Here is a 21570-nt window from a genome sequence, read left to right on the forward strand (position 1 = left end):
CTTGTTGAAGACAACGTAATGGATGAACTTGCTTACCACCGGAAATGGAAGAGACCCATGGTAGAATGGCACATTGGTGGTGCAAGCTGGGAACAGAATGCAAATGCTGGGAATGATTCTGGTAACTAGGGAAGAACCCAACAATAGAGAGTGAATTCACTGTTTGAAAAGGTCATAGCATTGCCGAGGAAACTGAGAGCATCCCAATTAGTGTCGATGATAACACCTAGCGCTTGTGCGTGCTCTCAAGAACTTGAGCATTTCCATAATCATCAAGGTTTTACCAACATCCATGTCAAGGGTGCTGACAACACAACATACTACCATGATGAATAGCGATGGACGATGCAGATGCAAAGGAAGATAAGACCTTCCCAGATTTCACCTTGGCGAGGCCAAGGGAACGAAATCTGGATGATCGACCGAGGACATTTAGCACTCCGCTTCTAATGTTCTCCTTGATGTACTAGCGTATCCCATTCCTTGAAATGGTCTGGTATCTAGAACATCAGGTAAAGGTCGTACTTCGGAAACACTAAAATCATAAGGCATAGCTAGGGGGTAAATCCTACGAAGTCCTTATGGGGAGGTGGCCAACTTCCTCAAACAAGATATTATAATAATAGGTCTACCGGATGGGTGTGTTGGCCACGACATCCACCTTGCCGGTTATCGAGAGACCAATATTATAGTTCTTGGGAAATGTTCCAACCATCACATCTGCCTGAGATTCAGATCTGGTTGGTGTCAGGATATTCCAGACTCATCAAGTCTAGAAAGAAAAATGAAAGTTTGCAACACAAATCGACGAGATGACGTTGCGAGATTCTCGGGAAATGAATTACGATAGCAAGCTCCAAAACATGAGCTGGTTCTGCTACAAACATATGAACACGTTGTCCGAGACAAGCATGGCCACGTAGTAGTCTTATAATTAACACTACCGAGTTCAGGTGGGGAACCATCATCGAGGATATCGAAGTCTTTACGCAAGTCCATGGATTAGATCCCAAGCATAGACTTCTTTTCCTTGAACAAGTCAATCAGTGGCCTAGTGTGCTAGGATATACATATGGAATGAAGATGATCAGTCTAACAGACCACAGAATTCTTTGCACGTGCATGACTGACTTGGGACGATTCCAGAGGAGCAAAAACAAACTTTCTCGAATTCACGACGGCAACTTACATCAAATGCACGTGAATCAAGGAAGTCACTTCTTTCATCCAAACATATACTTCATGAACGGGGCATGAAGAAAATGCTTACACAAGTTTCCAACGCTAGCTTAATGTTCAACAAAGTCATGGAGGAGATAAGGATGTTGTCAATGGGCTCAACAACAACTCATCCGGGTTCCCTTTTAAAAGGAATTCCATAGTTAAGTGAACACGGTGATAGCATTGGTCAGACCAAAGAATATAATGGTGTATGCTCGAGGAAAAACCACGAGTAAGACAACATTACGAATATCGTTGGTTCTGATTTGATTTGACGATAACCCGTACTTAAATCAAAGGTTTGGGTAAAATAATAGATCCAACAATTGTTCACAAGGACCAATTGATGAAGATATCATCTTTCTTCAACTCACACAACACAAGATATCCCTTTTGGAAAATGAACTAAGTTAGGCAAGCTTTTATCTTCCAACTCTCCAAGTTGCTGTTCAGCTTAACCATCTAGCTCAGGGGTATCCAACACAGACTCTTGGAGAAGGGGTGGTTTACAGGAAACCATCTTGATCACGAACTCAACATAGCGGTCAGGTGACAACTTGGTAATACTTCCGAGAAGATATACGGAAAATCACAAACCACCGGTATGTTACTAAGCTCGAGAACAATCTTGCTTTTCAGGGCAAGACGATATGATCAAATAAGCAAGGATTGGCACTATCCTAACTCACTGATCGGAGAGTGCACCAGAAATAAGGACTAGGTAGCACAATCAACCTTAGGGTGACGATTCAATAATCAACATGCTAAGAATGAGGTTATCGTCCATTTAACTACCAAGCAATGGAGTTGCTAGCAGTATTGATTTCACACGCCATGACTCATTTGTCGGCATTCCGGTTACAATAACACAGGAACCGAGGAATGAACAATGATGGCAAGAAGTATCACTGTACCAAGAGTTCATAGGATGGTGTGCAATTCCTATAACAATCCCGATATAAGATGGTAATACTCCAAGGTAGAGCAGAACAAAAGCTGGATTAGCAATTTGTTCTGTGGAGCACAACTTCTTTGACCCAATCCTGGATATGGAAGAGGTACTGGAGTTTGTTTCTCCTAGTCATTCCGCGATAGAATGGCTTGACGGACCACAAGAGTAATAGGCATCGATAAACGAACGCACGCATACTCTTGACTATCAATTGATAGACGAAGGTCAGTAGACAACTAAAAGGGGCAACTCAAAAGAACATATAACTTTATGAGTTGTGGATGCATAGATTAGTATGTCGAACCAGGTTCAACATAATTCTTCCGGATAACCCATGCAGAAAGATTGAGCTGGCAGAGTCACAACATAGAATCGAGAACTCAACAAGAGCTCTGGTTGTGATCTTTTCGTTCAAAGAACTTCTGCCATAAACGGTTCATAGTATTTGGAAGAAGGGAGTACCACGGACCTTGAGGACTATCGCAAAGGATACTAGTATCCTAAAGGGACTAGCAAACACTATCAACATGAAGTATGTAGGGTGAATCTCGGGCTCAAGAACCCAGGAATAGAATACCTACTCCTAAGTAGCATCACGAGATGCTTTCGAGAATGATGGCCAGAATCTTCACACTGGGAACACAAAACGTTGCTAGATTACTAGGTGACTCCCTAAAACACCTAGGGTCATAATAATAGCTCCAACATATATGTCGAGGCAATAAAGTACCTCAACTCACTAATTTGTGTGATTAATCTGACCAAAAGGACATCGGGAACGGGAAGAAGGGATTTGCAAATGCATCAGACTGTTTAGAAACCTGGGATGACTCGGACAGCATAACGGCTGTAAATGCTCAGAAAAGAATTGAGACATTCACAAAAATGGTGGCATAACCACTCGGAAGCACAATATCAAGGTTTCGAGATCAACAGTTAACGTACGGAAGTAGTAGAAACTGAACTCAAGCTTAAATCCAACAATCCTATAAGTCTACGGATTAGTAACACGTGATCCTGATAGAAAGAAGAGAAAGCCTAGTTCCTTAACCCCGTAGGAAAGATAAGATAACTCAGATCAGAAGGGCATAAGGTATAAGGAGTAAAAAGAGCCTTACGTTCCATCCCACAATCAATTCCCTTATATAACTAAGAATTTCTAGACTCAACTTCGACCAGTTGGCTTGGTAATCCTACAGGCAGTCAAGCTCTGATACCAACGCTGTCAGGACCCCGACTCAATGCCACATCGATCTAGCATGTAACACCTCATATCACTTTGCGGCCTCACGCACGGTATTCCCACGGGTGTCGCCTTACCTTTGCCCGGGACCGTTTGCGTCTTTTGGCACACGTATATGATAGTGTCGCTAGCATCCATATGGTAAGGAGCCCGGGCTGACATGGCTAGTCGTAAACCCAAAGTGGCACAAACTTACAGGGACAGGCATCCATGACCCAACATCGAACGTGTCGGTCATCAGCGAGTGAATCCAGGCTGTAGCACTGGGCTAGCAGGACTCCAGTGAACCGGGCTGTAGCGGGCTAACAGGACTCTGGTATTCATCGCGTGACATTTCCCCGAAGGGACAGACACAGGAACGAAGAAGGACACATGCCGGCCAGCCTAAGTGTTCCGGAGCAGTAGCAAGCTACCATGGCTCAGTGGAAACACTAGGAGACATTTCCCAGTAAGAGAGGCTACTAAGGATAAACAACTAGATAGTCAGATCCCACACATACCAAGCATTTCAACAACGTACACACAATATGCTCGATATGTGCAGATACAACATGGCATCACAACACGACTCTACAACTCAAGTAATTATTCAATAGGCTCCGAGGAGCGAGATACAATCATGGGTCTCATGACCCAACAATCAGAGCATACAAGTCAAAGCACAAGCGGAAGCTTAACATGTCTGAGTACAGACAACTATAAATGAAAAAGGCTAAGAAGCCTGACTATCTACCAGATCCTGCCGAGGGCACGAGATCGTAGCTGAGGTAACAAGCTAAACGGCGAAGTCCACGCGGAACTACTAGTGAGACTGAAGTCTCTCTGCAAAAACATAAAATAGGCAAACGTGAGTACAATTGTACCCAGCAAGACTTACATCAGATCTATCTACATATGCATCATTATCAACAAAGGGGGTGGTGGAGTTTAACTGCAGCAAGCCAGCTTTGACTCGGTGGCTAACCTGAACTACGACTGCAAGTAACTCTTTTGAGATGGCGCACACGAGTCCACATATTCACCAACCAATACACCACTATGGATTCGCTCCCGTCTCCCTACGAGAACGCCATCCATAGCACTCACGCTTATCTTGCGTATTTTAGAGTATCCACTTTCACTTGTCTATGAACTATGCAAGGGGTCCAAGTTTCCATATCCGAGGAATCCGGCTATTCGAATAGATAATGATAACCCTGCAGGGGTGTACTTCTTCACACACGCTCCCGCCACTTACCGCCCTGTACACGTCATGTACCTCGGCAACCTTCAAGCGGAAGCCGGGCGAGGGAGTCGGCCACGACCTGACTAACCGAACAAGTCTCTAGTCCAGGTTTATCGCCTATTCGGGTTCCATCCGCAAGGAGATCCGGCCGGGGTGTCGCTTACGGCCCCAAACGATGTGTGCAGGGTTCCCAAGCCCACCAACCGGGTGCCACTTGGTACACCGGGCCACTGTGCCTAGTCTGTCCCAAGCCCACCTGTATCGGGTGCCACTTGGTAGACTACTAACACTACCTACAAACACCAGAAACTAGTTGCAACTCCTGGACAGAGATCATGTTGATTAATAAGTCGAGAGGGGTCGAGTTACCGGAACCCAATGTGTGGTAGTAACTGGTCATGGATCACAAACACAGAACTCAGTTCCTGAGGACGGCTGCAATGAGACAACCCACCATGTACTCCTACATGGCCTCTCACCGCTACCTTTACCAAATCGTGTTCACACACTTAGCTCACACGTAGTAGGACATGTTCACACACCTCTGATTCATCCCCGATGAATCAGACCTGACTCAACTCTAAGCAGTAGCAGGCATGACAAACAAGCATGAAAGAGTAGGCACATCAGGGCTCAAAACAACTCCTACTCATGCTAGTGGGTTTCATCTATTTACTGTGGCAATGACAGGTCATGCAAAGGATAAAGGGGTTCAGCTACCGCAACAAGTAACAGATGAATCGTTGTTGTCCTAATGCAGTAAAAGAGAGCAGGAGCGAGAGAGTGGGGTTTTATCGGAATGAACAAGGGGGGTTTTGCTTGCCTGGCACTTCTGAAGATAACATTGAGTCTTCATCAGTGTCAACGATCACAACGTCGGAACATCGTCTATCGGGAGGGAACAGATACCGGCAACAAAGAAGAAATACAATCAATGCAATGCACAATATGATGCATGCTCATGACATGGCAATATGAATGTGTTTTGAGCTAATGCAACTAGCAACAGATTAAATGAAGTTGGTTTGAATACAAGATTCAAATTCCAACTCCATATATGATTATTTAAATGCCCTTAATTTGTTTTGTCCAAAACAGAGGACAAACATTGTTCAAACATGCATGAAAATGGTACAGATGGATTCCTTGAATTTTTCTGATAATTTTTCATATATAAATTATTTAATTTGGAGTTACGGTTGAATTACTATGAATTTTTGAAGTTTATACAATTTTCTGGAATTAATAAATCATTTCTGATTTATTTTAAACTCTAGAAAAGCTTTACTGCGTCAGCATGACGTTGGTGTGACGTCAGCAGGTCAACTGCAGTTTACCAGGTCAAACCTGACCAGTGGGGTCCACTGATCAGTGACCCGGTGTTGTTAGTGACACTGACATGTGTGGTCGGGTCAACTGACGCGTCAGCACAGTCAACTCTGACTGGTGGGTCCCGCTTTATTAAACTATCTTAAACAGAAATAAAACCTGGATTAATTAGGGCCTGGGGCCCAGGTGTCATTGTCACTGGATGGTTAATTAGTGGCGCCATTAGCCGCTATTGACACTGCCACGTCGGCACGGCCGGAGTTAAACCGCCGGCGAGGTCAGCGACGGCCGAACGGCTCGGGTTTCGCCCTCCGGCGACCAAACGCCGCGCGGAGAGGCTCTGTGGGTTCCTAGCGCTCGTGCGCATCCGGAGGAGGCGACGGAAGGACGCGGGGTGGTCAGCACTCGCCGGAGCGGAGCTTGCGGCGGCGGTCGGAGTTCGGCTAGATGCAGGCGCGGGCTGCAGCTCGCTTCCGAGCCAACGGAGCACACATGCGGTAGCTACTAGAAGAAGGAGGTCGACCGGGTACTCAGCCGTGACGTTGGCCCGTCGCAGCGACGACGGCGACAAACGCGGCGGCCGGAGCTCACGGGCACTTGCGGGCGGCGGCTATGGAGCGGAATAGAGCACGAGCAAGGAGGGGAAACGGAGAAGATCTTACGGCGGTCCTGGAGATCAGCACGGGAGGCTCGGGGACGGCCTGGCTGCAGTGAATCGACGACGGAGAGGTCCGGCGACCGGCGGTGAAGAAGATGGCGAATGCGTTGCTTCGGTGCCTCCGGGCTCGCGAGATTTGCCGGAGAGGAGCCGCTCGAGGTAGCAGAGGCGATGGACGACTCGAGGAGGCGAGGCGTGCGCGGTGGCTACAGATACGGTTGACGGCGGCGAGAGGCGTGCTCGGGGCTGCGAGAGAGAGAGAGCGGCAGGGGAGAGAGGAGCCGACAGGGAGGGAGTGAGAGGGGGTCGGGGGTGTCGTGGCGTCGCGGAGGAAGTCCAGGGCGATGAGGGGGCAGCAGGAGGTGGCCATGGGCAGCAGGAGGTGGCCGGGGCGGCGTCGGCGCTCGCCACCGAGCAGCTTCGGGGCGAGGGGGAGGAAGACGACAGAGAGAGCTGCGGTGGTGGGCTGGGCCGATTCTGCTGGGCCACCAGGTGGGTGGGCCTCAGGTAAGCGTCGGGTAAGTTTTCTCTGCTCTGTCTTTTACTTATTGTTTTCTATTTTTTTTCTGCAGCTTTGTGGCTTTATTAAAAATACTAAATCAATCCCAAAAATCATGCAACTGCTCATGACCACTGCTAGAAATATATCCTACAGTAAACATTTCAGTTTGGGATTATTTGAGCATTTAAAATATTTTATAGTATTTAAATGCCCAAATGCAAATAAATAATGATTTAAATTCAAAGTCCCAAAAATAAATCCTTTTAAAATGTTCATTATTTTTGGTTTGGATCAAAACCCTTGCAAAAAATATTAAACATCTAAGGAGAGCATTTTGGAGCAATGAATGAGATTTTAGGGTTTTTGCCCTTCTTTTATTTAGGGTTTTTGAGGCTTCCAAAATTCCTTAGTTCAAGTTTCAGAAATTTAGACATGATGCAAACATGAAGCTAGCTTAGAGCACTACCAGCAGCTAGGGATGTGATAGCGGGGTCCCCCTCATCTCCTCGCGCGGGGATCTCGGCGCGGGCCGGATCTCGCGTGCCGGGACGCGGCGCTGGTTGTCGGGCGCGGCGGCGCAGCGGCGCTCCGGCGGGGGCCGACGACGGTGGCGTGGCGGCTGCGTGATGGGCGGCAAGGCGCGTGGTGGTGCAGGCCGGCGGGCGGGTTTTGGCGGCGGTTGCTTCTCGGCAGCTCCGGCGAGCCTCCCCTGGCGCTGCGGGTCGTGTGCGACCGGGTCGCGGGCGGCCCCTCTCGCCGCGGCTCTCTGGTGGAGGGGCGGCGCGGCAGCGGTGGTGGTGGGCACCCCCGTCCAGTCGGGCCCTTGCGGCTGGACGGCGGAGCTCGGCGCGGGAAGACCTCCCTGATGGCCTCCCATGGCTGCGGCGGCGGCATATCTGCCATCTCATCCGTCTTCCTCGACATCGGGTGGCGGTGGCTGCTCTCCGGCGGGTCCGGCCCTTCGGCTTAGGGGGCGAAACAGGTGGTTTCGGGGGGAGGGTGGTTGGGGGATGAGCGTCTTTGGCCATTGGCCGTTCCCCCACCTCCCCCTTCCCCCGGGCAGCGTCATGTCGCGGTTCGTCTCGAGGCAGCGCCCGCCGGCGACTCCAGGAGGCGGTTGGGGGCGTGGATCTGGTCAAAGTCGTGTCCTTTGGGAGTTCTCGCGGTGGTCTGGTGGCAGGGCGGCGGCCCTGGCGGTGGGAGACGCGGCGGTCGTGGACGGACTGCGCGGCTCAGATGCGAGCGGGCATCTATGGCCGCTCGGGTGGCATAGCTGCGGGTGGCTGTCGGACCGGGGAGGCGACGGAAGAGTTGAAGCACCGGAGTACATCACTTGCCCAGTACGCGCTCTGGCCGACGATGATGGCGTCCGCGGACGTCGTGTTCCTCCCTGTAGGCTTCGTCGTGGTGCTCCTTCTCCTTCCTTCTAGCTCCGGGTGAAAGCTTGATCTTCGGATCGGACGGTGGCGACATTCCGTGGTCGTTCCCCTTCTTGGAGGCATCGTCTTGGAGCCCTTGGTCCGGCGTGGTCCGTCACACTTCTTCCCGGTTCATCGGGCATCCTGTGGGTGCGTGGTAGTCGTTGAGGGTGTGTGTCGGTGCCCGGCATCCTTGTATCTCGTCTTGAGTGTGTGTGGTGTGCTTTTGTATCGATGGCTTGGTTGTGGATGTTGGTTGCTTTATAATCTAAAGCGGGGGGAAACCCTTTTTCGGCAAGTCAACTTTTCTTCTTGTTTATTAGGATCATTAATACTCCGCATGCATGCAAAGAAACTGAGTGGAGGAAGTAGCTGACTGTCATTATGACAGCATGCATGCAAGTATTAAACATGTTGTTTGTACGAAAAAATAACATTAACTTTGTCTCGATTATTGTTGGTGGTTTTATATAGATGCAAAATGTATATTCCATAGTGGCCTTGTATATAAAAATGGAGGGAGTATCTTTCATATGCACACTTGTATTGATTAAGAAGCAAGTTTTGCTTGTAGTCAATAGCTTGATTGTTGAAAGCCATTGACTACCTGCAGCTCATGTCTGGCGACATCTTGAATAGCTCAAATAAAAGAACATACTCATAGCTCAAATTGAGGCTCTCATCTTCTCCACAAGTTTCATTGTAATGGCCGTCTTCTAATTGGTGGTAACAAGCAAATGTAAGTGCAAGTTGTGTCCGGCAAGAATTATTATTACTACGCCAGCTGTGTCCATTGCCGGTGGGTGCGAAGTTGGCAGCAGACATGTATAAATAAATTCCTGGTTTCATTTTGGCCCACGTAGATGATGAATTGCTTCAGCTACCACTAGTTACACTATACACCCACGTTTATGACATGGGGGCTAGGGAAAATGATTCGTGGCTTGAACGCGAATCGTACGAGCATAAGGAGTTGGGCATTGAGGGCATCTTCAAGGCAGCCAGCAAACCTTCGCTGAATCTACCACTTGTTTTAACATGCACTTGGCCAAGAATTGCTTCAGCTCGTTCTTACCTCCTCTTTTCACATGCGAGGTAAGAATATATAATAGATCAGGACCGTTGATCTCATTAATTAATACTTCCCCCGATTCTTTTTACTTCGCATATTAGATTTGTGCCAAGTCAAACTTATCAAAGTTTGACCAAATTTATATTAAAAAGCATCAACATCTACGACACCAAATATATATACTATGAAACTACATTTCATAATGAATCTAACAATATAGATTTGGCCTTGTGAATGTTGATGGTTTTTTCTATAAGTTTGGTCAAAATAGAGATACTTTAACTTTGAACAAAATTTATATGCAGACTAAAAAGGACTGAAGGGAGTATATAAGAGAGGCATGAATATGCAAGACTTCGCCGGAGGCCATACATGCACTTGGCCAATAATCACATGTATGGTCTCTCTCTTCTCTCTCCTACCAATGACACATCCATAGTCCCTCTCTTGTCTCTCTTTCCAACCGGACAATAAACCACAAATATTTCATCACATGCATGGTCTTCACCTACTTTTTTAAATTTCAACCAAATACTTTGTGATTAGAATTGGATGGCACCCTCCCGCATCATATCCGCGAACCACGTCCGGACATAAAAACGAACATCTATTTGCGGATCAGCTTTGAAGATGCCCCAAGAGTACATTGTGGTCATTAACTTGTGGTGGTTCTCCTCACCGACAGTGCTACTGTGGCCACAGCTAACCAAGGATTTTTGCCCCATGGCCATCTCCTTATACGCTCGTCTCTCAGCCTCAGTCCCTCACCTTGCTGCGCAGCGCCTGAGCTCTCTCTTTCTCACCTCGCTGGAGACCGCCTCGCCAGCAAGCCCCAGCTGGTACGTGGAGCGGCATCACAACAGTGGCCAGAAGTTCGACATGAGCACCATGGCAACCATGGCCAGATTCTGGTGCTCGCTCCTGCTCCTGTGGCTCTGCTATCTTGTCCTCTCTCCGGTGGACTCGTCGCCGGTTGCCATCACGCACCTGCCCGGCTTCGACGGGCCACTCCCATTCTCCCTCGAAACCGGGTGAGACACGTACTGCATGGATGATCCATCTCTTTTCCTTGCTAGTTTTAGCTCTTCTTCTTGCTATTTTCATCAGGTTTTCTTCAAGTGAGGCCGGAGTTCATTTTATGCAAATCAAAATTTTAATATAAGCGGCGCCTGCAGGTATGTGGAGGTGGACGAAAGCAATGGTGCGCACCTTTTCTACTACTTCGTCGAGTCGGAGAAGGACCCCAAGGGAGACCCGCTGCTGCTGTGGATGCAGGGTGGACCCGGCTGCTCCAGCCTCTCTGGCATTCTCTACGAGATGGGTAATTCACCAGCTACTCGCAATTCTCACATAGGCAACACTTCCAGGCATGGTAAAAGAGCTAATAAAACAATCAGGTTCTATTATCATGACACCTTTCGAAAGAACAAGGGAAATCGCAATGATATTTAATCAAGCTCGGTGGTTTAATTCCCCCTCCGTAAGTTAACACAAGGCATTTTTTGACTGTCGAAAACTCGATAAATCACGAGAGGACACGATGCCAGGCAAGGTCTATATTTCACCACCCATTTCTCCTAGATTCGTGACATGTTCATACATTAATGAGTGTATATAACATACTGAATATTCATCCTTGCACTATTTTATTTGTACTAGATGGATACGCGCGCTTTGCCACGCTCCTGTACTATTCCATCATGGTTATGCAACCTGTGCAGAATAAGTTGGTGGACATTGCAAGCTCATGTACTAGGTTACCAACGAGCCTAGGAAATCAATAACAAAAACTCTCCTAAGCACATACTTTAAGTGTAGGAAAGGTCTTGCTATAGCCTATAGTAGTGCACATTAAGGGACGGCAAACCTTCCGCCGTTTCTTGAGCTTGATGCCATGGTCACCTTCTCGTTCTATCTTCTCCCAGCGAGCAGGTTGAAGAAGGCTGTACAGTGTAGGAGTTTTACTGTTACCTTCCCATGAAATTTGTTATTACCGCAACATGTGTATGTTTTGTACATTCATTCTTAGGGGGGATATCCCATCATCCGCGAGGCATTAAAATGAATGCAGTAGTGTGATGAACTGATACAGCAAAATGAACTTCGGCAAAAATAAAACAAGACGAAAACAAACGCCTGTTAACTGCCGTTCAAGGCATATGGCTTTGAGACAGACATATTTAAATGGTGTGGACCATCGTTTTAAATGGCTTGCATCACATTAAAATGGCAGAACGGTAAGGACCGTATTTTGCATGTGTAATCGCTTGTATCCAACTCCATTTAAGATGGCTAGCCACTAACCCATGTGCATGTATTTGCTGAATTAACATGGCGTATTGTTTGGGTATTCATTCAATCACTATATTAGTTGCTAATCACATAGCATGAATGGACTGCCCAAGTTCCATCCTCGCGCGCCACCATATCCCAAAAATCTCGAATACTGTCTTTATATTAAGTTACAACGGAGTAGTATATGCCTAGCTTTCCTGAAATTTCAGAAAAAACACGTGTTATAGTTTCTGTGAAATATTAATGATAAGATGTTGAAGCGCGCAATTTGCAAGACAACTCGTTGATACTCAATTAATTGTTCAGACATGTACATACAGGGCCCTTCCGGTTTGACATCCAAGGGTACAGACGTGGACGCCCTACTTTGCTGTACCGACCGGAGACATGGACCAAGGTGTCAAGCCGATCTTTCCTTTAATCACAATATTTGTAGATGAAATGAAGAATATGACAAAATATTCACATCTTGTAAAAAAACTCATCTTTGGTTGATGTATTACATGATTTTGCAGGTCAGCAATATAATCTTTATTGATAGTCCTATTGGGTCTGGGTTCTCGTACGCCACAACTGAAGAAGGGTTCAAATCTAGTGATACCAAGGCAGTTAAAATGCAAGTCGTCTTCCTCAAAAAGGTTTTGACACTTCTACTCTTCACATGGTACCTATGGTTTGTGAAAATACTACTTCAGTGGTTTTTTTGTTAGGCATCATACCTAACTACAGTAGTAACTTTGTTAGGCATCATACCTAATTACACCTGTAACTTGTAAGTTCTCTTTAGATTCTGACATATTTGTAGATTTCAACTAGAAAACTAATTCATCCACACATCACACTCCAAACTATGCTTACCTTCAACTGTTTTGAGCCCTAACAATCAATAGATGAGATGTTTAATAATTCTCGGGAGCTATGACCATATTAGACATACCTTTATGGAGAAAATATTTTTTTTGAGGCAACCACAGCAGGAAAAAGCCAGGCTGAACATATTTGATTTGTTGGAGAAAGCAGGACCACAAGCATGGATAAAATATGTCAACTTCAAGCATTGCTGGATCGGAGGATAACTTAGTCATGGGAGTTCTTTAGATTTATCGTCATCTTACAAGCCCAACAAATTCATTCAACTGCATATTTCCTTTCCTGTTATGCCCAAATGAACCGCAATGTTTACCTTTAAGCTTCATTTGTAACACGGGAATCAAAATTTTAATGTCAAATTCCTTCTAATTTTTTTATTGAATTTCTGTCTTGCAAAGAAGATTTCTCATTCAAATAAAGATAACCCGAGCTTAACACAATACTTCATTTAGCTGGACCCCATCCCATGATCTAACCAAAACTAGTTAGAGTGGAATTTTAATTATGTGCTATGAGAAAAAGAGATGCATATTTAACCTCTATATATGCTTTCATATATGTTCTAATTATCCTTCTATATGTAGTGGTTGCATGAGCACCCCCAGTTCCTCTCAAATCCACTTTATGTTGGTGGTGAATCATATATTGTTATGATCATACCCAGTCTTGCCCTAGAAATCCACTTATCAAGTAAGACTCTTTATACTTATCTATACATGATGAACCACTGCTATGAGAGTGGTTTTTTACACCCACCCTCGGTGCACCCACGCTACACCCACACAAAAGAACATAGCAAAACATTTTGAAAAAAAATCTGAAACTTTGTGGGAATGATCATCAACAGATATTAGAGAGTCTTGCAAATTTTGGTAGTCAAATGATATCCGAGGAGCTCTATTAAAAAAACAAAATTACTGAAAGTGTATGTGCACTGTTTAAACCTAATAGTAATATAATGGCATAATAAATCTAGTAATACAGGATTTTGCTTACTTCAATTAAGTGTTTTGATAGCTTTATATGAAATGATATCTAGTAAATCCAAACAAACAATTTATTACATCCACAGATATTGTAGAAATGAGTTGCACAATGGAAATACATTCGTAGCATGACACTACTATTCGATATTTCAGGTTTTACTTCCTAGTGGGTTTTTAGTCTTTTGTGGACCAAATTGTACCAATAAAAAACTGATTTTTCCATACACAATACATCTCATTATTTTCTTATATATCTATTGATGTTGCCCCTCATATTCTATTGGTTGAGTACCATATCACATCCATTTTCTTTTAATATTTTTGTAGTTTGCGGCCAATTTACTTTACTTGTTCACGACAAATTTAATGATGATTACTTCTTGTACATGTGTATCACTGTTCACTAACACATGCACATGCATGTTCACAAATTTCAGACAAGGAATCTGGGGAAGAACCGCTTCTTAACCTCAAGGTTTGTTGAAGTCATGTATATTAAGTAAAATGTATAAGCTTTCCTTATGAATCTGCTTAATACCAAGGACTAGCCCATGCATCACTGGGGTTTTGTGTTTATTCTTGTTTTGTACAATATACATCTGTGTATCATTGAGCCATAGTTTTCAATATAACCCGTTTCTCCTTGTGACCCTAGAATCATGAAGCTCTTTTATTTACATTTTATTCCTTTTGCTTGTTGAGGAACACAGTCTTTGATTTCTGACGCCTTAAGAATTCATCCCTTTTTGAATAGTCTATATAATTTTTCAAGGCCCACTCCGAGATTTCTGACTAGTTCTGTTTGGCCACATATCCTTACCTTATGTTATAGGACTTGCCAGCGGCTGCAAGCACCATCAATAAGAGGTTCCATACACGCCATAAAAGATTATGAAAAGGGAAGAAACTAATTCGAAAGGGTTTTATTGTTGTTGTTGTTAAAAAACTAACTGATCCCCTAACAATAGCGGAGGATCCGGAAAATAGACAAGAAATTTCATGGAATCATGAGAAATTTCAACATATGTGCAGTTAGAGGAACTCATGCAATTTAATATATATTTTTTGATTAGGGAAACTCTAACCGATCCCCTAAAAATAGCGAAGGATCCGGCAGAGTAAACTCTTAGTGGAATATTTGTATGCCACTATATATTTTACATTAGGGAAACTCTAACAGATTCCCTATATATAATGGAGTAATTTTGTTTTCATTTGCATTTCATTTTTGGCCACCAAAACACATTTCTTTACTTCTTTATTTTATTCAACCACATTTTGATACATTGGAGTACATAATTCAGCAATTCTTCATTACAAGAGCAAAACAAAAGAAAACAAGAACCACAATTAGACATTTTAAAGGTATCCAACTTCCATAACTGCTTCCACTAGTTGTATTAGTATCTTCTCTATGTCTTCATTGTTGATTCTCTCTATTGGCTTATCGAACTCGCACACTTCTTTCTTCTTCGATTCCAACAAATTCGACGTGCTTCACATCTGGTCTCATCTCTAGCCCCTATTCTAGCAACGAGTGAACGAGCATGTAACAAGTTCCGTGCTATCAATAGATATATGTAATCTTCTTCCCAATACCAAAACGTGCATCCATCTTACACACAAATTAGAGCAAAGAATGAGCTACTGAAATTGTGTCAAAACTGGTGAACAATGAAACAAAAGAAGCACATACCTAATCTTTTTTGCAGTTGAAGAACACCCATCCAGAATGTTTCGGCATGGTGGAAACTTGGAGCACCACCTGCTATGGGCAGTCGTTGCACTTTATGACCTGCAACGAGGAGCTAATGAGCCGCTGGGCAAGCGCCGAGCCCGGGCGACGGTGGGGTGTTTCTTTGCCGGCAAACCGCCAACGGGAGAGATCCAAACGGCTAGAGGCTGATTCAACACCTGCATGTGGCGCAGAGGCGTTGACGGGGCTGTGTGGTCCGGTGCCCAGCCAATCCATGGCAAAGGCGCAGCCGCTGTCGGCCGAATGCTTCAAATCCGGCGGCGGTGGCAGCAGCAGCCTCATATCTACCGGTTTTGCACCGGCGACGGGGCGAGAGAGGCCCAAATCTGGGTGGTTGAGGATAATTTATCATCCGCTATGGGCTATTGGGGATCGGCTTGGTGCCAGTTAGAGGAGTTAAACCGAATTTATATTCCTCTAACCGGTTATAGAGGATTGGTTAGAGTTGCCGTTATGAACTTAGTGTAGTTAGTAGTATTGTTCCGACGAATATTTTGTATGATCTATATTTAATGTCTGGGCTAGGTTGAAAAATTATGCCTGGTTAGCAATTGAGATTGACCAAAGGCTAAAAAAGATTACTTTTATCATATCTCAAACATAGGCGAATAGGTCAACCCACCTACTCTAGCTAGTTTGTCTACCCTGAATCCGGCCAATCACACATTGACAATATGCATAGGCCTACTTTTCATCAAATTTATCTTTGCATGGCTTAGCAAGAATATTGCAGGGGTACTTTGCCGGGAATCCAATGACTGACGACAGGTTTGACAGCGCTGGTACAATCCGATTTTTTCATGGTATGGCAATACTATCGGACGAACTTTACGAGGTGATCCATCTTCTCATAAAAGTAGTAACAGTAGTAGCAGTAGAAATTACTATGGTAGTACAGTAGTAAGCAGATGACCGTATATACAATTCATGAGTTGTATCACGTACTGAGAATGCAGAGAAATTTTATCCACAGTTTGCCAAGGAGAGCTGTGGAGGAAACTACAGTGATCCACCCAATGCGTTATGTCGCGAGTCCATCCAAGCTATTGACAATGTAAGTTTCCTCTAGAACATGAGATATTATCTTCTCCTGTCAATCAGTGAAGATAGTAGAGGATAAAACATCTATCGTTGAAGTTACCATGCATGTTTGGAACACGAGGAGTTTTGATTACTAGTTTCTACCACTAACAATGGACAAATAGTGCACAAAAGATATCAACTTATCCCACATCCTGGAGCCCTCATGTGAGAAGATATGGAGCCCTAGGATTCAGCAAGCAACAGCAAGCAATAAAACAAGCAGTGGGCTCAGGGTGGAGTCCTTGGCTGGTGATGATCTCATGTTTCCCTTCAAGTGTAGAGTTGAGTGCATCTAAATTAATTCCCATAAACTGGATTAACTAATTAATACTGTATATCCACTCTTGCTCACACAAGACATAACTAATGTTGGTTAATTTGGTCTCAGAGAGATACCTACCAGCTATCTTATGTATGGGCAAATGATGAAGGAGTAAGGGAGAGTCTTGGCATTCGCCAGGTACTCTACGACGTATTCTACAGCTCTACTGTATTGTACTGTACAGAATCATTTTTGTGCCTGAACGTTGCCACACTACAGGGAACTAAGGGGGAATGGAAAAGATGTGCTCTCGACATACCGTACACTAGAGATATAACAAGTACACTAGAGATATAACAAGTACACTAGAGATTCATTCGAGGCTACGTAGAGAAGGATATCCAGCACTGATATACAAGTAACCAGCCAACAGAAGAAAATTAATCTAAAACTGCAATATCATCTGAAATTCTGATTCTGATATGTAATTGATGTTGCATGCAGTGGCGACCATGATAGCGTGTTTTCGTTCGTTGGCACTCAAGCATGGATAAGATCTCTTAACCTGTTTATCACAGATGACTGGAGACCATGGTATGTTGATGGCCAGGTTGCAGGGTAAGTTATCCTATGCCTACTGAAACTTCTTTCTTTGGGGATCTATTCCATCAAATGTATTTTTTCCTCCAACATATCGAAAAACCGATATTTTCAATGTTCAGAAAATTTCATAAAATATTTTGGAGCTTAATTACCTTTGCATGTCCTATTTTCATGTAGGCCTAGTCCAAGTCTTGAACCAATTAATTTAAGAGCAAAATGTCTTCACCCAATGAACGTTGGCAGGTTAGCGTTGCCTAAGTCTTACACTGATTCAAATAATTTCTTGTCCAGATTCACAACAAGTTACTCAACTAACCTAACGTATGCAACTGTGAAGGTAAGTGCTTCAGAACCTTAATTATTCTTTTCTTTTCCATTACATAACTAAACCAGGATATATAAACTCTACTGTCCTAGTCTTTGGAGGTAATATCTGTAGACTACCTACCATGTAGGGGGCTGGGCATACTACTCCAGAGTACAAGCCCAAGGAGTGCCTCGCGATGTTCGCCAAGTGGCTTTCGGGTGAACCTCTATGAAGGAAGGACGACCTTTGTTTGGATGAGCGAGTGTCAGTGCCTATTTGTCGCATCTAACTAAATACTCTCTCCGTCCCAAAATAAGTGTTATTTTTGGATGGAGGAAGTATGAAATAAACAAGGTTCCTAAATAGAACCACACATTGCTCGCTTTCTTGGATGTACACCCCTTGCACAATTTGAGTACCTTATGTTATGTTGTGCTGCTTTTTAAAAAAAAATCTATGTGGAAAATAGGGAACAAGTGCGGGCATCTTTTTGCAAAAATGGAGAAGCTTGGTTTGTATGCGTCAGATCTAGATCCGAGGGCAACACCAAGATTGGGAGCGGACGGCTCCGACAGCGGCCATTGCGCCAGATTTTTCCACGGCCTTCTAGATGTGGTGGGGAGGAGATAAGGCTGATTGTGAGAGACAAGGAGTTTTTTATAAATAGGGAACAAATGCGAGTATCTTTTTGCAAAAATGGAGAAGCTTGGTTTGTATGCATCAGATCTAGATCCGATGGCTATTGGTGAAAGATAGGAGGCACAACATCATCACCAACTCAGGACCTGTTTGATTCGCAGGATTTTGAAAACGCAGGAATAAGACACGGCAATATTACAAGTTTCAAACTGATATTACAAATGTTAGGAGTAATGCTGCACCTACGAAGAGGGAATTACTAGGAAGTTTACGTAAGAACTTTCGTTACTTTAGGTGGATGCAACATTATCGTACAAACTAAAATCCACCGCCCTGACAAGTCACTAATGGGAAAATAAGTTTTCGAGTCTCTGGCCACTTGATGTTTCAAAAACAAATTCAGCTTCTGCGAAGACTTTGACATTTAGGCTTAGACGCTTGCGATGATCAGCACGCCATTCATTGTTGCGCCAGAGAATGCCAAACCTCATTATCTTGAGCACACTTGCCTCCTGAACAAAGAACCTGGCCAATTTAATCTCAGATGTGCTGCCTCGGTAGTCGATCAAATCAATTTCTGTAAGATGGAGATCAAGGCATTCGATGAGATTGTTATAGTGCAGCACATTTTTCACTTTCATGTCTTTTTTTATCTACAAAAGAAGAGAACATATTAGAGCAGCCGACTGCATAAGATTGCTGTGTCATCAAGAGGTACCAATATCATTCACTCATATGATAGGGTTGGCTGGCTAGTGATATTTTTTCACTATCTCTATCTCTCTCTTTCTCTCTCTCTCTCTCCTCTCATTTAACTAGGAGCACGTGAAGAGCTTGGGCATTTGTTGCCTTCCACTATGTGGTCGATGCCATATTTCGCAAAAGTATGCCACATAATACACATCGATGTCAAATCAAAAGATTTTGGCACCGCTCTCGCGATGTGAGAGAGTTGGCACCGTTGTGCACACAGACCCACATGTATAAACAAATCAATCAAACCAACTACACCAGCCTCTCACTCTCCCAAACAAGTGTTTTTTATTGCCTCAATCCTCTCTCTCTCCCACACAGTGTTTTTTTATTGTGTGAGTTAATTTGACACCGGAGCAAAGTAGGTGATCCAGATTGGGGCACCAGATGAGCAATGGAGGGGCAACGATGCCAAATGCATCACAAGTGAATTTGGCACATGTTTTGGCCTACATAGCCCAATTTTGTACTTCCTCCGTCCCAAAATTCTTGTCTTAAATTTGTCTAAATATGAATGTATCTAGTTACATTTTAGTGTTAGATACATCCGTATCTAAACAAATGTAAGACAAGAATTTTGGGACGGAGGGAACACTACCTCGTATTTAGTATAAAATTTGACCATAGATTTACCTAAGAAAATGCCAATGCATGTCACTAAAAATTACACCATTTGAAATTATGTTCAAATACGAATCCAATGATATAGTTCTTGGTGACATGCATTAACATTTTGTCAGTTAAATCTATGGTCAAATTTTGATACGACAAAATTGGAAGAGTAAACCAGGACGGAAGTAGTGCTTGCTCTTAGGGTAACCATAGAGTTACTGGAGTAGTCTAAGTTACTTTCCACTATGACTAGCCTAGACTACTATAGTAGTATAGCATAAAAACGATGCAGGTGATCACGTGAGAAAAAATATTAAAAACATTTCTTTCGGTGCAGTGCGTAGATGCAGTTTTGAACACTACACTTGTCATCGTAATTTGGGAAAATTACGAAAAAATTGAGCTACGTTGTGATTGCCGTTTAGTTATAGGAAAGAAGTTTCACCTCGATGAGTAGGTTCTCTGTGCACGGAAAGCATGTAAGGAATCCAACAACTTGATCCAGATTGAGGCTGATAGATTTTAGTGCTAAGATCTTCACTGTGCGCATGGACTGGGTCAATCTTGTGGGAATCATTTTCTGGAAGACGGTCGTAAATACATCAAGAAGAAATTTAAAAATGTGAATTTCAAGAAGACGGAGAAGAAGATGAGTGATGTACCTGAACGATTACGGATCCAATAAAGAGTTCGGAGAATTTGGCAGACGAGTACACCAACGCTGTCAATTTCGGCGCGTCGATGACCTTGATTTTTGTTGGACCTTCTAGATCCGATACAAGCAATATCTCAAGGAAAGGCGCATTCTCAATGATAATAACGTGGAATAGCTGGAGTGATCTCTTCCCAATTGGTGTCTTGTTGCGGGGCCAGCAAGACACATAAATCCATCGGAGATTCGTCGAGGCGATGTGGAGGCTAATGCACACGTGGATCTGCTCAAGATGAAGGTACTCGAGCGCAGTACAGCTATGGAGCAGGTGCTCCATAGCCTTCTTCGAGATGACAACGTCGAACAGGTCGAGCTGCTTGAGTTGAGGGAGAAGAAGGGCGGGCGCGGCATTAATCAGGGGAAGATAGCAGGAGCTGAAGCTGGCGCGGCGCAACGTTGGAGTGAGGCAGAGCGCGGACGGCGGCAGAGAGCGACATCGTCCAGCTTCAAAGCTGAGCTCCTCAAGCTGATCTAGGGCGGAGGATAAGAACCACTAGTCGAACTTGGGTTGGACCTTGCAGTTGGTACTGAACATGCGGATGTCAAGGCGTCTGGCTGGCCCAGGGTGCGATGAAAGGATCTTGGAGACTGCGGCCATGCGTTTGCAATCCCCGTCGCAGAGGCAGCTGTCGACGGTGAGGTTGAGGGGGACGCAGCGCCAGAGGGGGCGCCACCACCGGGAGAGCAGGGCGGTCTGCATGGCAGATTTTGTGGGGAGGAGGCAGATGATGACGAGCAGCATGTCGTCGGGGAGGCTACTGATGAAGTCCAAGCTCGCCAGATGCGGTTTTGGCTCGAGCCACCTCCGCTTGTTGGCTGCCTCGCCGTCCATCTCAACCGGCGGCAACACCGGTGTACACGTGCGCTGGGTGTGCGCGAGTGCGTCCTTGTGTGCATGCCGCCGCGCGGTGGTGAATTGTGCGCGAGTGTGTCCTTCGTGCGCAAGAAGTTTTTCCTCAATGCGCCCTCAATTTACTAGCGTGCGGGGTGCTACCCCGAGTGGTTTCAACTTTGTTTACTTCAACGCATGTCAGATGAGACTCTAGTTTACTTATTTTCACCCGCTGCCACA

The 21570-nt window shown here is 44.7% G+C and overlaps 1 protein-coding gene across 2 annotated transcripts; it reads left to right on the forward strand.

The window, feature by feature from the left end:
* Window positions 1-10171: 10171 nt before the first annotated feature.
* On the forward strand, window positions 10172-18212 carry LOC123154991 (serine carboxypeptidase-like 18). Of its 2 annotated transcripts, XM_044573576.1 has the most exons (14): window positions 10172-10651; window positions 10796-10941; window positions 12236-12312; window positions 12431-12553; window positions 13370-13475; window positions 14209-14246; window positions 16261-16362; window positions 16501-16581; window positions 16733-16891; window positions 16999-17070; window positions 17152-17290; window positions 17377-17490; window positions 17767-17812; window positions 17931-18212. In XM_044573576.1, the coding sequence occupies exons 1-11, from the start codon at window positions 10251-10253 to the stop codon at window positions 17227-17229; spliced, it is 1383 nt and encodes a 460-aa protein (XP_044429511.1). In that variant the 5' UTR covers window positions 10172-10250; the 3' UTR covers window positions 17230-17290; window positions 17377-17490; window positions 17767-17812; window positions 17931-18212. The 2 variants fall into 2 exon arrangements, with proteins under 2 accessions (XP_044429511.1, XP_044429512.1); XM_044573577.1 differs by lacking the exon at window positions 17152-17290.
* Window positions 18213-21570: the final 3358 nt, after the last annotated feature.

The sequence above is a fragment of the Triticum aestivum genome, chromosome 7A, assembly GCF_018294505.1.
Source record: "Triticum aestivum cultivar Chinese Spring chromosome 7A, IWGSC CS RefSeq v2.1, whole genome shotgun sequence".
Taxonomy (NCBI): domain Eukaryota; kingdom Viridiplantae; phylum Streptophyta; class Magnoliopsida; order Poales; family Poaceae; genus Triticum; species Triticum aestivum.

What these genes read in the sequence shown, in the direction of transcription:
- LOC123154991 (XM_044573576.1), top strand. Translation starts at nt 10,251, where the DNA reads ATGCCCCAAGAGTACATTGTGGTCATTAACTTGTGGTGGTTCTCCTCA. An exon ending in TGGCATTCTCTACGAGATGG is followed by an intron (nt 10,942 to 12,235) that starts GTAATTCACCAG and finishes ATGTACATACAG; the next exon opens with GGCCCTTCCGGTTTGACATC. An exon ending in AACCGCTTCTTAACCTCAAG is followed by an intron (nt 14,247 to 16,260) that starts GTTTGTTGAAGT and finishes AGAATATTGCAG; the next exon opens with GGGTACTTTGCCGGGAATCC.